Source organism: Taudactylus pleione, unplaced genomic scaffold (genome assembly GCF_031769625.1).
Source record: "Taudactylus pleione unplaced genomic scaffold, aTauple2 ptg001525l, whole genome shotgun sequence".
In the NCBI taxonomy this organism is placed as follows: Eukaryota; Metazoa; Chordata; class Amphibia; order Anura; family Myobatrachidae; genus Taudactylus; species Taudactylus pleione.
In genome coordinates, this window is record NW_028285922.1 from 441642 (window position 1) to 458482 (window position 16841).

Consider the following 16841-nt stretch of genomic DNA (forward strand, 5'->3'; position numbering starts at 1 on the left):
ATGACACAGGCGCACGCTTGGCACTACTTTGTTGATGCACGTGCGGCTACTGCGCACACAATTCACAAACACAGAAAATAATTTTTTTTTTGGTTTGGACTGGAGTGTACTTTCGGGGGTTACAGCACCCTTAACGGTCAAGCCAGCCGGCCCTTTACTTATGACACAGGCGCACGCTTGGCACTACTTTGTTGATGCACGTGCGACTACTGCGCACACAATTCACAAACACAGAAAATAATATTTTTTTTGGTTTGGACTGGAGTGTACTTTCGGGGGTTACAGCACCCTTTAACGGTCAAGCCAGCCGGCCCTTTACTTATGACACAGGCGCACGCTTGGCACTACTTTGTTGATGCACGTGCGACTACTGCGCACACAATTCACAAACACAGAAAATAATATTTTTTTTGGTTTGGACTGGAGTGTACTTTCGGGGGTTACAGCACCCTTAACGGTCAAGCCAGCCGGCCCTTTACTTATGACACAGGCGCACGCTTGGCACTACTTTGTTGATGCACGTGCGGCTACTGCGCACACAATTCACAAACACAGAAAATAATTTTTTTTTTGGTTTGGACTGGAGTGTACTTTCGGGGGTTACAGCACCCTTAACGGTCAAGCCAGCCGGCCCTTTACTTATGACACAGGCGCACGCTTGGCACTACTTTGTTGATGCACGTGCGACTACTGCGCACACAATTCACAAACACAGAAAATAATATTTTTTTTGGTTTGGACTGGAGTGTACTTTCGGGGGTTACAGCACCCTTAACGGTCAAGCCAGCCGGCCCTTTACTTATGACACAGGCGCACGCTTGGCACTACTTTGTTGATGCACGTGCGGCTACTGCGCACACAATTCACAAACACAGAAAATAATTTTTTTTTTGGTTTGGACTGGAGTGTACTTTCGGGGGTTACAGCACCCTTAACGGTCAAGCCAGCCGGCCCTTTACTTATGACACAGGCGCACGCTTGGCACTACTTTGTTGATGCACGTGCGGCTACTGCGCACACAATTCACAAACACAGAAAATAATTTTTTTTTTGGTTTGGACTGGAGTGTACTTTCGGGGGTTACAGCACCCTTAACGGTCAAGCCAGCCGGCCCTTTACTTATGACACAGGCGCACGCTTGGCACTACTTTGTTGATGCACGTGCGGCTACTGCGCACACAATTCACAAACACAGAAAATATATTATTTTTTTAGCACTTGGGGGGAGCACCCCTGATGGACAGAGCACCCCCTGGACAACACTACAGCACTCCTTTAGGACTGGGACACTGCACAGGACTTTGGAGTGGACACAGCCCCTATGGAGAACTGACTGCACAACACAGTCCAGCCAGCCCCTATGGACTTTGAAGTAGTGGACACAGCCCCTATTAACAACAACAGCACAGCACAACACAGCCAGCCCCTATGGACTTTGAAGTAGTGGACAACAGCAGCACTACACTACACTACACTACACAGCCCTAACTCCCACCCTCCCTCTTCACTGTCCACAGCCGAGTGAGAAAATGGCGCCGACGTGTGTACCTTATATAGGATCCAAAACCCGCGAGACTCGGAAGGCGGGAAGATGACGTTTTGCCTCGATTTCAGATCCGAGTCAGGCGGGAAAAGTCGAGCCTGACTCGGATCGGACTCGGATCGGGGGGGCTCGGGGGGGTTCGGATTTCAGAAATCCGAACCCGCTCACCCCTAATTCAGTGTAATAATAACCGTCACCCCAGGTACTCAGCATTCAGTGTAATAATAACCGTCACCCCAGGTACCCAGCATTCAGTGTAATAATAACCGTCACCCCAGGTACCCAGCATTCAGTGTAATAATAACCGTCACCCCAGGTACCCAGCATTCAGTGTAATAATAACCGTCACCCCAGGTACCCAGCATTCAGTGTAATAATAACCGTCACCGCAGGTACCCAGCATTCAGTGTAATAATAACCGTCACCCCAGGTACCCAGCATTCAGTGTAATAATAACCGTCACCCCAGGTACCCAGCATTCAGTGTAATAATAACCGTCACCCCAGGTACCCAGCATTCAGTGTAATAATAACCGTCACCCCAGGTACCCAGCATTCAGTGTAATAATAACCGTCACCCCAGGTACCCAGCATTCAGTGTAATAATAACAGTCACCGCAGGTACCCAGCATTCAGTGTAATAATAACCGTCACCCCAGGTACCCAGCATTCAGTGTAATAATAACCGTCACCGCAGGTACCCAGCATTCAGTGTAATAATAACCGTCACAACAGGTACCCAGCATTCAGTGTAATAAGTCACCCCAGGTACTCAGCATTCAGTGTAATAACCGTCACCGCAGGTACCCAGCATTCAGTGTAATAACCGTCACCCCAGGTACCCAGCATTCAGTGTAATAACCGTCACCCCAGGTACCCAGCATTCAGTGTAATAATAACCGTCACCCCAGGTACCCAACATTCAGTGTAATAACCGTTACCGCAGGTACCCAGCATTCAGTGTAATAATAACCGTCACCCCAGGTACCCAGCATTCAGTGTAATAAGTCACCCCAGGTCCCCAGCATTCAGTGTAATAATAACAGTAACCCCAGGTACCCAGCATTCAGTGTAATAATAACAGTCACCCCAGGTACCCAGCATTCAGTGTAATAATAACAGTCACCCCAGGTACCCAGCATTCAGTGTAATAATAACCGTCACCCCAGGTACCCAGCATTCAGTGTAATAATAACCGTCACCCCAGGTACCCAGCATTCAGTGTAATAATAACCGTCACCCCAGGTACCCAGCATTCAGTGTAATAATAACCGTCACCCCAGGTACCCAGCATTCAGTGTAATAATAACCGTCACCCCAGGTACCCAGCATTCAGTGTAATAATAACCGTCACCCCAGGTACCCAGCATTCAGTGTAATAACCGTTACCGCAGGTACCCAGCATTCAGTGTAATAATAACCGTCACCCCAGGTACCCAGCATTCAGTGTAATAAGTCACCCCAGGTACCCAGCATTCAGTGTAATAATAACCGTCACCCCAGGTACTCAGCATTCAGTGTAATAATAACAGTAACCCCAGGTACCCAGCATTCAGTGTAATAATAACCGTCACCCCAGGTACCCAGCATTCAGTGTAATAAGTCACCCCAGGTACCCAGCATTCAGTGTAATAATAACAGTAACCCCAGGTACCCAGCATTCAGTGTAATAAGTCACCCCAGGTAACCAGCATTCAGTGTAATAATAACCGTCACCCCAGGTACCCAGCATTCAGTGTAATAATAACAGTAACCCCAGGTACCCAGCATTCAGTGTAATAATAACCGTCACCCCAGGTACCCAGCATTCAGTGTAATAATAACCGTCACCCCAGGTACCCAGCATTCAGTGTAATAATAACCGTCACCCCAGGTACCCAGCATTCAGTGTAATAATAACCGTCACCCCAGGTACTCAGCATTCAGTGTAATAATAACCGTCACCCCAGGTACCCAGCATTCAGTGTAATAACCGTCACCCCAGGTACTCAGCATTCAGTGTAATAATAACCGTCACCGCAGGTACCCAGCATTCAGTGTAATAACAGTCACCGCAGGTACCCAGCATTCAGTGTAATAATAACCGTCACCCCAGGTACCCAGCATTCAGTGTAATAATAACAGTCACCCCAGGTACCCAGCATTCAGTGTAATAATAACCGTCACCCCAGGTACCCAGCATTCAGTGTAATAATAACCGTCACCCCAGGTACCCAGCATTCAGTGTAATAATAACAGTCACCCCAGGTACCCAGCATTCAGTGTAATAATAACAGTAACCCCAGGTACCCAGCATTCAGTGTAATAATAACCGTCACCCCAGGTACTCAGCATTCAGTGTAATAAGTCACCCCAGGTACCCAGCATTCAGTGTAATAATAACAGTCACCCCAGGTACCCAGCATTCAGTGTAATAATAACCGTCACCCCAGGTACCCAGCATTCAGTGTAATAATAACCGTCACCCCAGGTACCCAGCATTCAGTGTAATAATAACCGTCACCCCAGGTACCCAGCATTAAGTGTAATAACAGTCACCGCAGGTACCCAGCATTCAGTGTAATAATAACCGTCACCCCAGGTACCCAGCATTCAGTGTAATAATAACAGTCACCCCAGGTACCCAGCATTCAGTGTAATAATAACAGTCACCCCAGGTACCCAGCATTCAGTGTAATAATAACAGTCACCCCAGGTACCCAGCATTCAGTGTAATAATAACAGTCACCCCAGGTACCCAGCATTCAGTGTAATAATAACCGTCACCCCAGGTACCCAGCATTCAGTGTAATAATAACCGTCACCCCAGGTACCCAGCATTCAGTGTAATAATAACCGTCACCCCAGGTACCCAGCATTCAGTGTAATAATAACCGTCACCCCAGGTACCCAGCATTCAGTGTAATAATAACAGTCACCCCAGGTACCCAGCATTCAGTGTAATAATAACCGTCACCCCAGGTACCCAGCATTCAGTGTAATAATAACCGTCACCCCAGGTACTCAGCATTCAGTGTAATAATAACAGTCACCCCAGATACCCAGCATTCAGTGTAATAACAGTCACCCCAGGTACCCAGCATTCAGTGTAATAATAACCGTCACCCCAGGTACCCAGCATTCAGTGTAATAATAACCGTCACCCCAGGTACCCAGCATTCAGTGTAATAATAATCGTCACCCCAGGTACCCAGCATTCAGTGTAATAATAACCGTCACCCCAGGTACCCAGCATTCAGTGTAATAATAACAGTCACCCCAGGTACCCAGCATTCAGTGTAATAATAACCGTCACCCCAGGTACCCAGCATTCAGTGTAATAATAACCGTCACCGCAGGTACCCAGCATTCAGTGTAATAACTGTCACCCCAGGTACCCAGCATTCAGTGTAATAATAACAGTCACCCCAGGTACCCAGCATTCAGTGTAATAACCGTCACCCCAGGTACCCAGCATTCAGTGTAATAATAACAGTCACCCCAGGTACCCAGCATTCAGTGTAATAACCGTCACCCCAGGTACCCAGCATTCAGTGTAATAATAACAATCACCCCAGGTACCCAGCATTCAGTGTAATAATAACCGTCACCCCAGGTACCCAGCATTCAGTGTAATAAGTCACCCCAGGTACCCAGCATTCAGTGTAATAATAACCGTCACCCCAGGTACCCAGCATTCAGTGTAATAACCATCACCCCAGGTACCCAGCATTCAGTGTAATAACAGTCACCCCAGGTACTCAGCATTCAGTGTAATAACCGTCACCCCAGGTACCCAGCATTCAGTGTAATAATAACCGTCACCCCAGGTACTCAGCATTCAGTGTAATAATAACCGTCACCCCAGGTACTCAGCATTCAGTGTAATAATAACAGTCACCCCAGATACCCAGCATTCAGTGTAATAACAGTCACCCCAGGTACCCAGCATTCAGTGTAATAATAACCGTCACCCCAGGTACCCAGCATTCAGTGTAATAATAACCGTCACCCCAGGTACCCAGCATTCAGTGTAATAATAACAGTCACCCCAGGTACCCAGCATTCAGTGTAATAACCATCACCCCAGGTACCCAGCATTCAGTGTAATAATAACAGTAACCCCAGGTACCCAGCATTCAGTGTAATAATAACCGTCACCCCAGGTACTCAGCATTCAGTGTAATAAGTCACCCCAGGTACCCAGCATTCAGTGTAATAATAACAGTCACCCCAGGTACCCAGCATTCAGTGTAATAATAACCGTCACCCCAGGTACCCAGCATTCAGTGTAATAATAACCGTCACCCCAGGTACCCAGCATTCAGTGTAATAATAACCGTCACCCCAGGTACCCAGCATTAAGTGTAATAACAGTCACCGCAGGTACCCAGCATTCAGTGTAATAATAACCGTCACCCCAGGTACCCAGCATTCAGTGTAATAATAACAGTCACCCCAGGTACCCAGCATTCAGTGTAATAATAACAGTCACCCCAGGTACCCAGCATTCAGTGTAATAATAACAGTCACCCCAGGTACCCAGCATTCAGTGTAATAATAACAGTCACCCCAGGTACCCAGCATTCAGTGTAATAATAACCGTCACCCCAGGTACCCAGCATTCAGTGTAATAATAACCGTCACCCCAGGTACCCAGCATTCAGTGTAATAATAACCGTCACCCCAGGTACCCAGCATTCAGTGTAATAATAACCGTCACCCCAGGTACCCAGCATTCAGTGTAATAATAACAGTCACCCCAGGTACCCAGCATTCAGTGTAATAATAACCGTCACCCCAGGTACCCAGCATTCAGTGTAATAATAACCGTCACCCCAGGTACTCAGCATTCAGTGTAATAATAACAGTCACCCCAGATACCCAGCATTCAGTGTAATAACAGTCACCCCAGGTACCCAGCATTCAGTGTAATAATAACCGTCACCCCAGGTACCCAGCATTCAGTGTAATAATAACCGTCACCCCAGGTACTCAGCATTCAGTGTAATAATAACCGTCACCCCAGGTACTCAGCATTCAGTGTAATAATAACAGTAACCCCAGGTACTCAGCATTCAGTGTAATAATAACAGTCACCCCAGATACCCAGCATTCAGTGTAATAACAGTCACCCCAGGTACCCAGCATTCAGTGTAATAATAACCGTCACCCCAGGTACCCAGCATTCAGTGTAATAATAACAGTAACCCCAGGTACCCAGCATTCAGTGTAATAACCGTCACCACAGGTACCCAGCATTCAGTGTAATAACAGTAACCGCATTTTGTATTTAGTTTAAGAAACGTTACTATAGGCACTCTACAAAATACTCATCATTCTGTGTCAGGACCACGGATAGAGGCGTCCTACCTACAGTAATACTCATCATTCTGTGTCAGGACCACAGATAGAGGTGTCCTACAGTAATACTCATCATTCTGTGTCAGGACCACGGATAGAGGCGTTATACCTACAGTAATACTCATCATTCTGTGTCAGGACCACCGATAGAGGTGTCCTACAGTAATACTCATCATTCTGTGTCAGGACCACGGATAGAGGCGTCCTACCTACAGTAATACTCATCATTCTGTGTCAGGACCACCGATAGAGGTGTCCTACAGTAATACTCATCATTCTGTGTCAGGACCACGGATAGAGGCGTCCTACCTACAGTAATACTCATCATTCTGTGTCAGGACCACGGGCAGAGGTGTCCTACATAATACTCATCATTCTGTGTCAGGATCACCCATAGAGGTGTCCTACCTACAGTAATACTCATCATTCTGTGTCAGGACCACGGATAGAGGCGTCCTACCTACAGTAATACTCATCATTCTGTGTCAGGACCACCGATAGAGGTGTCCTACAGTAATACTCATCATTCTGTGTCAGGACCACGGATAGAGGCGTCCTACCTACAGTAATACTCATCATTCTGTGTCAGGACCACGGATAGAGGCGTCCTACCTACAGTAATACTCATCATTCTGTGTCAGGACCATGAAGAGAGGCGTCCTACCTACATAATACTCATCATTCTGTGTCAGGACTACCAATAGAGGTGTCCTACATTATACTCATCATTCTGTGTCAGGACCACGGATAGAGGCGTCCTACCTACAGTAATACTCATCATTCTGTGTCAGGACCACGGGCAGAGGTGTCCTACATAATACTCATCATTCTGTGTCAGGACCACAAATAGAGACGTCCTACCTACAGTAATACTCATCATTCTGTGTCAGGACCACGGATAGAGGTGTCCTACCTACAGTAATAACCAGATATATGGTAAGAACTTACCTTTGTTATCTCTATTTCTACAAAGTCCATAGGGTCCACAGGGTTGACCTTGGGGTATAGCTGGATCTGGATCCACGGGCACCACGCAGTTAAAGCTTTGCTGCTCCCAGGATGCACTTGGGTCCGTCCTCCTCTATACCCCGCCCCCGAGCCACAGGCACCTCAGTTGGTAAGCAGCCAAGGCCGGAGGAGGAGACTAAACAGAGAGAAGGAAGACTGGAACACACAAGAAACCATACTCACAGAAATGGGAGACGGAAAACCAGTGACCAGCCACACAGCCCATATGAAGCCAGGTGCGTCAGGGCGGGTGCCCTGTGGACCCTATGGACTTCGTAGAAACAGAGATAACAAAGGTAAGTTCTTACCATATCTCTTGTTTTCTACTTCAGGGTCCATAGGGGGTCCACAGGGTTGACCTTGGGGATGTCCCAAAGCAGTTCAACTAAAGGCGGGGACGCCCCTGTGCTGAAAGGAGAACCCGGCGCCCAAAGGATGCATCCTGAGAGGCAAATGTGTCAAACACATAAAACCTCAAAAACTTCTGAATTGAAGACCAAGTGGCCACCTTACACAGCTGAACAGCAGAGGCGCCACGTCTAGCAGCCCAAGAGGGACCCACAGAACGAGTGGAATGAGTCTTAACAGAGGCTGGCACAGGTAAACCCTCCTGTGCATAAGCCTCACAAATAACGGAACAAAGCCAACGGGCTAACGTTTGTTTGTTGGCAGGCCAACCCCTCTTGTGAAAACCAAAGAGGACAAACAATGAATCAGACTTCCTAACCGAAGCAGTCCGGTCCACATAGATTCTAAGCACCCGGACTACATCTAAGGAAGCCTCACCAGCTGAAAGATTAGGTGACTGAAAAGCTGGCACAACAAGTTCCTGATTGATGTGGAACTTTGAGACCACTTTAGGCAAAAACTCAGGACGAGTCCGGAGCACCGCTCTGTCCTGGTGAAAAATCAGAAAAGGAGGGCGACAGGAAAGCACCCCCAATTCTGACCCCCTCCTGGCAGAAGCAATTGCCAGGAGAAAAACTGTCTTAAACGTCAGCCACTTGAGTTCCACTGACTCAAGAGGCTCAAAAGGAGGACCCTGCAGGACCCGTAGCACCACCGCCGTCCCAAGGAGCCACAGGAGGCACGAAGGGAGGCTGGATCCTGAGAACACCTTGGAAAAGGTGTGAACATCTGGCAGTGTAGCAATCCATCGTTGGAACCCCACGGACAAAGCGGACACATGAACCTTCAGAGAGGCAAGGCGTAAGGTCCAAATTCCAAGATTCTGGAAACTCGGAACACATGAGGATCATAGCTTCTGGACTCACACCACTGAAAGTAAGTGCGCCACACCCTGTGGTAAATCTGTAAGGAAGCAGGCTTGCGTGCCCTGAGCATGGTACCAATAACCGAACTGGAGAAGCCCCGAGACCTCAAGACGGCTGTCTCAAGAGCCACGCCATCAAAGACAGCCGAACCCAGATCCGGGTAAAGGCAGGGCCTTTGAGACAACACTTCCCGATGCTGAGGAAGAAGGTACGGAGCGTCGATGGAGAGGCTCCTCAGATCGGAGTACCAAGGACGTCTGGGCCACGCTGGAGCCACCAGCACGAGCGTGCCGCCGTCCTGCTTGAATTTCCGCAGGATCCGAGGAAGTAGGGATATCGGAGGAAACATATACGCCACGTGAAACGTCCATTTCACTGACAGCGCGTCCACCATACATGCGCCTGCGTCTCTTGTCCTTGACCCATAAACGGGCAACTTGTGATTGTGACGGGAGGCCATCAAGTCCAGCTCCGGCAGCCCCCATCTGTCCACGAGTAGCTGAAACATCTCTGGGTGAAGCAACCATTCCCCGGGATGCACATCGTGACGGCTGAGGAAGTCCGCCTCCCAATTGAGGACTCCGGGGATGAAGACCGCCGAGATCGCTGGAATGTGGCACTCCGCCAAGCAAGGATGCGAGACACCTCCGACATCGCTGCCCGACTGCGAGTTCCTCCTTGGTGGTTGATATATGCCACCGTGGTGGCGTTGTCGGACTGCACCTGAACCGCCCTTCCGTGAAGAGCGGGGCCGGACGACTGCAGGGCCCTGTATACTGCCCGCAGTTCCAGGATGTTGGTCTGCGGAAGAAGCACTTCTCCCCATCAACGACCCTGAAGCGACAATGAGCCGGTCACTGCCCCCCAACCCCGGAGACTGGCATCCGTCGTGAGCAGGACCCAGTCCGGGATCCAAAAGGGGCGCCCCTCGAACAGATGAGCTCTCTGAAGCCACCAAGCCAAAGACTGCCGAACCTCCGGGGACAACACCAGCCTCTGAGAGCGGATCCAGAGAGGTAACCCATTCCATTCCGATAGAATCAGCCCCTGCAGGGGCCGGGAATGGAACTGGGCAAATTCCACCATGTCGAATGTCGACACCATGGACCCCAGAACTCTCATAGCCGAATGGACCGACAGGCGGCAACTGCTCAGGCAACTGTGTATCCGCAGCTGTAGGGAGGAGACCTTCTCCGGAGTCAGGAAGATCCTTTGCTGATGAGAATCCAGCAGGGCTCCCAAATGAACCATCCGCTGTGATGGAATCAGGGAGGACTTTCTCCAATTTATCAACCACCCGTGCGCTTGCAGGCAAGCGATTGTCAGGTGGAGATGTTGAAGCAGTACCTCCGGGGAGCTCACCAGCAACAGGAGGTCATCCAGATACGGCAGCAGCCGTACATTCTAGTTCCGAAGATGTGCGGCCATAACTGCCATAACCTTTGTGAATACCCTCGGTGCCGTGGAGAGGCCAAAGGGTAGCGCCCGGAACTGATAATGATGCTGAAGGATAGCGAACCTCAGATACTGCTGGTGCGAAGGTGCTATCGGAACATGGAGGTAGGCGTCCTGGATATCCAGGGACACCATGTAATCCCCAGGTTCCATCGCCAGAATGATGGAACGTAACGTTTCCATCCTGAACTTGGGAACTCTGAGGAATTTGTTCAGAGACTTCAAATTGAGGATAGGGCGATGAGAACCATTGGGTTTCTGCACCAGAAAGAGAGTAGAATAGTACCCCGTCCCTCGTTGTGATTGAGGAACGGGAACAATGACCCCTGCTTTCAGCAAGGACTCTATAGCCTCCTGAATCTGTAAAGCCTTGGTCTTGTCCTAAGAAGGACTCGTGCAGAAAAACTGGTGGGGCGGTCTGTGCCGAAAAGACAGGGCGTACCCCTGGGAGACCACTTCTCGAACCCAGGCATCCGTGGTGGTATTGTGCCAGCACTGGGCAAATTGAAGAAGTCGGCCTCCCACTCTGGGGTCCCCCAGAGGGAGGCCCGTCCCATCAGGCAGAAGGTTTATCTTCCTGCTTGGAAGAAGGGCGCTTGGCACTCCAGGCCTGCTTCTTTGGCTTAGAAGCGGCCTCGGGAAGGACTGACCTTTGGCCTTGCCCTGAACGCGAAAGGACCAAAAGGCAGAGCTCCGTACCTTGGTAGGTGCAGAAGCCGAAGGGAGGAAGGCTGATTTAGACTTAGCCAGAATATCCACAATTTTGTCCAAGTCTGGACCAAAAAGCAACTCCCCATTAAAAGGTAAGGCCTCCAGGCCCTTTTTGGAGTCTGCGTCAGCTCTCCAAGACCGCAGCCACAAAGACCGACGCGCCGACACCTTAGAGGTCAACAGGCTTGCATCCAACGATGCATCCCCAATGTAGGAAGCCGCATCCCTCATTTGTCCTATCAACGCTCTCTGGATCTCCGGAGCATCATCCGGAAAGGTATCCTCCAAAGCGTTGGCCCAGCTCTCGATGGCCTTAGCCACCCAAGAGATGGCCATGGACGGACGGGCCACAGCCCCAGAGAGTAGATAGACTTTAAACAAGTCTCCACTTTCCTGTCCGTGGGATCCTTCAGGGAGGAGATAGACGATAAAGGCAACGTAGCGCTTTTAATTAAGTGGGTGACATGGGAACCCACCGCAGGCGGAGTTTCCCATTTCCTGCAATGAGCCTCAGGAAAAGGATAGTTGGAAGCCAACCGTTTCTGTGGTTGGAATCTCTTGCTGGGGCAACTGCCAGGCCCCCGCCATATGATCCATCAACTGGTCGGACAGGGGAAAAACAGTCGAAACTACTTTGGCCTTTTTAAAATTAGGGTACTTTGACCTGGGAGCCGGCGCATCCTCCTCTATATGAAGGATAGCCCGCACCGCCCTAACCAATGCCGGCACATTAATGGAGGACTTAGCCTCCACCTCCTGGGCCCCGGCATCCGAGTCAGAGACCTCATGGATCTCTCCGTCATCCAAAGACATGTCCGTGAACTGCGCCGCCAGTGAAGCCGGAACGGGTCGCTTGGACGCCTTTGGGGGCAAATCACTGTGCAACATTGACTTAAAAGCCAATGATGAAGCCGCCAGGCTCTGAACATAGCTGAAGAGGACATCCACCCAGGGACGGGGTACCGTCTGAGGATACCCCTGAAAGGGTATCATTGACTGCACGTATACAGGCAATCCCGCATAAGGATCCAGTCTCCTCGGGAGGAGACTGCACCAGATGCGTAACCCCCGGGGAACGGGGGATGGAAGGCTGGGGCAACGCCCTAGAAGGGACCGCAGTCGGGACCGCAAGCCGGTCCCCGATCGACACCGGCACTTGTGTAAACATCGCCCAAGAAGGATCCTGCAACATCGGGGGTTTAGCGGGACCAGGTACCAGCTGGCATCGCCCGCACAGACCGTCATGAGACAAATCCACCCCATCAACCCCTGCCGAACAGCGCCGGCAGGAAAACAACACAGGAGCCACGGAGCGCTCATTCTCCTCATCAGACATGACACAAAATTTTGCAATAAAAATGTATCACCAAAACGAGGTGAGGCGTATAACACCTGCGCACTCCCAAGTATGCAACACAAACAGCCCACAATATGGTACTGAGGAGCACACCGCAGTATGTGACGGACCTCACCAATACGTAGATCTATATAAATGAGGTACACAGAAAGAACACCCCTCCCCCACGCACCTGCGGGCCGTAGGAGAAGTAAAGGGATAAGTAAAAAACTGACAGTAAGTAGAAATAAGCACAGACAGCAGCATTAGTAATAGTCACATACCATGAGAAGTTCTACTCACTGCACCTTCCGCTACAATCACCCTCCCAGATTCAGTGTCTGGGAAGGCTATAGCGCTGCGAACACCGTCCTGATCAGGGGAGAGGTACACAGGGGGACTGGTCCACTGGATACCGCCTGGGAGCTCTGCGTTGCTGCCTGGAGAAGATGGCCGCCAGAGAGCTCTGAGGAGGAGTGGCCAGGAGATTACAGCCCAGCGACGCCAGCACACATGAGAGAAGGCGCGCTGGGCTGAGGGGAGGAGCCGCTAAACCAGGGAAGGCTGCCCCCCCTGCTAGTGATTAACCCCAGGGACGCTGGTCCCTTCCAGCAATTATTCCCTGGTGGTCCAGCGGTCACGCGGCGTATTCCTTTGCAGGGGGAGCCCGCCGCCAGAGACCGGCGGCTGAAGACTGCATTTGTTATCCTCCGCGGCTTACCTGGCCCCATAGAATCCGGCAGCAGTCAGTGGGAGGTCCCGGAGCCACGCTAGTACTGACTCCGGGGTCCCGCTGCGATCCCCAGATCAGTACTGGCGTCGCAGCACCAGCGGGGCTGTTGGAGCGGCAGCGTGGACGTCCAGTTGGACAGTGATGCTGCCGCTCTGAAGATAGTAAAAATAAATAAAATCTTCTTTTAAAAATAAATAAAGCTTAGGGGCTGCTTATACAGCCCCCCTGCGCAGGGTGACCCGACTCCGGCCGGGCACCAACTAAAACTGAGGTGCTGTGGCTCGGGGGCGGGGTATAGAGGAGGACGGACCCAAGTGCATCCTGGGAGCAGCAAAGCTTTAACTGCGTGGTGCCCGTGGATCCATATCCAGCTATACCCCAAGGTCAACCCTGTGGACCCCCTATGGACGCTGAAGTAGAAACTCATCATTCTTTGTCAGGTCCACGGATAGAGGCGTCCTACCTACAGTAATATCATTCTGTGTCAGGACCACGGATAGAGGTGTCCTACATAATACTTATCATTCTGTGTCAGGACCACGGATAGAGGTGTCCTACCTACAGTAATACTCATCATTCTGTCAGGACCATGATTAGTATCTAGTGTAGGACATGGGGAACTCTGTGTGCGCCACTTTCACGGTCATCTCTTCTTTCCTCAGGAAAGCTGAACTTAGTGGATCTAGCGGGCTCTGAGCGCGTGTGGAAGTCCGGGGCGGAGGGAGAGAGGCTGAAGGAAGCGCAGAATATAAATAAGTCTCTGCTGGCTCTGGGAGAAGTGATCCAGGCACTAAGGGCCAAGCAAGGTCACGTCCCCTTCAGGAACTCAAAACTGACCTACCTGCTGCAGGACTCTCTGGGCAAGGGCAACAAAACAGTCATGATGGTTCAGGTGAGAGTCACCAAGGCAAGATGGAGATTATGGCGATGAGCTTGTGACACTGGGAATAAGGACTACAACAGTGCATGCTGGGAATTATGGCTATACAGCTGGGAATGACTACAACAGTGCATGCTGGGAATTATGGCTATACAGCTGGGAATGACTACAACAGTGCATGCTGGGAATTATGGCTATACAGCTGGGAATGACTACAACAGTGCATGCTGGGAATTATGGCTATACAGCTGGGAATGACTACAACAGTGCATGCTGGGAATTATGGCTATACAGCTGGGAATGACTACAACAGTGCATGCTGGGAATTATGGCTATACAGCTGGGAATGACTACAACAGTGCATGCTGGGAATTATGGCTATACAGCTGGGAATGGGAATAATGACCATCAGTGCATGCTGGGAATTTTGATGCTAAGGTGAGTAGAAGACGCCTTATAGTGTAATATATAGTGTTCATTCTAGCACCCTGCTCCTAATCAGTGAGGGGGGCATATTTTAATCTTTAAGGGCAAAATGTTAGACGTGTTGTATCACTACAGATAGCTACAGCAGCTGCATCATGTCTAAACTTCTGCCCTTCAAAATTAAAATATGAGGAGCAGGGTGCTAGAATGAACACTAATATATGACAAAGGCTGGGGGACATTTATATCCATGGCCGCCTGATTCCCCGTCTGTGCGGCTAGCAGAGTACATCCTACTAGTGAGGGAATGAGGCCCTGGCGCTGTCTCTTCTCTCCTGCTGCAGGTGTCGCCCCTGGAAAGTAACATCGGGGAGACCGTCTGCTCTCTGAACTTTGCTCAGCGGGTCTGTAAAGTGGAGCTTGGTCCGGCTTCCCGCAAGATTGATCCAGCCAAACCAGACATGTGACCAAGTCATGCCACCGCCCTCTGCGCCCTGGTCGGAGGGCATTTGGGAGATGAAGTCTTAGCAAGATCAACCCTGTGAGACTTTGTGCAGCTTGGACTAATGCAAAGCCGGATAGTGCGATACCCGCCTGGCATAATGTACCCCCATCGGTGCTAAGGGACCTAAGGCATAAAGGGAGAGTCACTGAGATGTTAGTGTAATGGCATCTGACCCAGTGTATGCATTGCAGGTGGTGTGGTTTTCTGCAGTTACACCCTGGAGGCCGGGCCCACAGTTAGTTACACCCTGGGAGGCCGGGCCCACAGTTAGTTACACCCTGGGAGGCCGGGCCCACAGTTAGTTACACCCTGGGAGGCCGGGCCCACAGTTAGTTACACCCTGGGAGGCCGGGCCCACAGTTAGTTACACCCTGGGAGGCCGGGCCCACAGTTAGTTACACCCTGGGAGGCCGGGCCCACAGTTAGTTACACCCTGGGAGGCCGGGCCCACAGTTAGTTACACCCTGGGAGGCCGGGCCCACAGTTAGTTACACCCTGGGAGGCCGGGCCCACAGTTAGTTACACCCTGGGAGGCCGGGCCCACAGTTAGTTACACCCTGGGAGGCCGGGCCCACAGTTAGTTACACCCTGGGAGGCCGGGCCCACAGTTATTTACACCCTGGGAGGCCGGGCCCAGTTAGTTACACCCTGGAGGCCGGGCCCACAGTTAGTTACACCCTGGAGGCCGGGCCCACAGTTAGTTACACCCTGGAGGCCGGGCCCACAGTTAGTTACACCCTGGAGGCCGGGCCCACAGTTAGTTACACCCTGGAGGCCGGGCCCACAGTTAGTTACACCCTGGAGGCCGGGCCCACAGTTAGTTACACCCTGGGAGGCCGGGCCCACAGTTATACACAATTATATTGTCGCGTTTTACAATTGGGGACAAAACAGCAATAAAATGAGACAGCGGGGTCGGAGCGCCCTGCTCGCAGCTTTCACTCTGTCGCCATAGATCACAATCAGAGCGGTTACACAGTATAAACTGCGCAGCTCCGCCCACTTATCAGTCGCCAGCGGTCCACAAAAGACCAGATGTAAACATATTGCCCATGAATATCTGTCGCATCTCTCGTATGAAGGATTTTAAGAATTAGAAGTTATTTAATGGTTAATGTAATGTAAGCGCCCTGCGTCCTATTGGAGAAAGAGAACTATATAAATATTATTATTAGTTGTCAGGTTGGGGCTATTAATTGGGTGTTGTAAACGCCACTGACCTGTCTGTAGGTAATTTCCAGGTACCAGTCTGGCAGAAAGCCGCGGTGCTATAGTAACCTGCTGACGCAATATTCCACCCTCACGCTACGTGGACTTTCTCCGGGATTAAAGCCGGCATGAATGACAATAGAAGGTTCCTCGCTGTGATATATCCGCAGGATCCCTGACTATTCCTGTACAATCAGCACAGAAAGATCCGCCATCTGACAGACGCTTCATGCTCGCAGCTTGTATAACACCATACAATTACTTCTGTTAGCGCAATTTACACTGTAACAATGTGTCACTAATCATTATTAAATGTACATTATTCTGACCCCGCCCATGGTGCCACGTCAGCCTGACCCACGTTTCCGTGTTGGTAGAGGAGTACCTGCCCCGTACCGGGGTTATGAGCGCTGGGAGAA

At 50.6% G+C, this 16841-nt stretch overlaps 1 protein-coding gene across 1 annotated transcript in view; it reads left to right on the plus strand.

The window, feature by feature from the left end:
* Positions 1–15967, plus strand: part of LOC148442427 (kinesin-like protein KIFC3) — a 448407-nt gene extending 432440 nt beyond the window's left edge. Inside the window, exons 18-19 of the mRNA XM_088463959.1 lie at positions 14065–14294; positions 15053–15967. Of these exons, the coding sequence (XP_088320085.1) occupies positions 14065–14294; positions 15053–15175 (353 nt within the window). The 3' untranslated portion in view covers positions 15176–15967. The remainder of the gene's footprint in view (positions 1–14064; positions 14295–15052) is intronic.
* Positions 15968–16841: the final 874 nt, after the last annotated feature.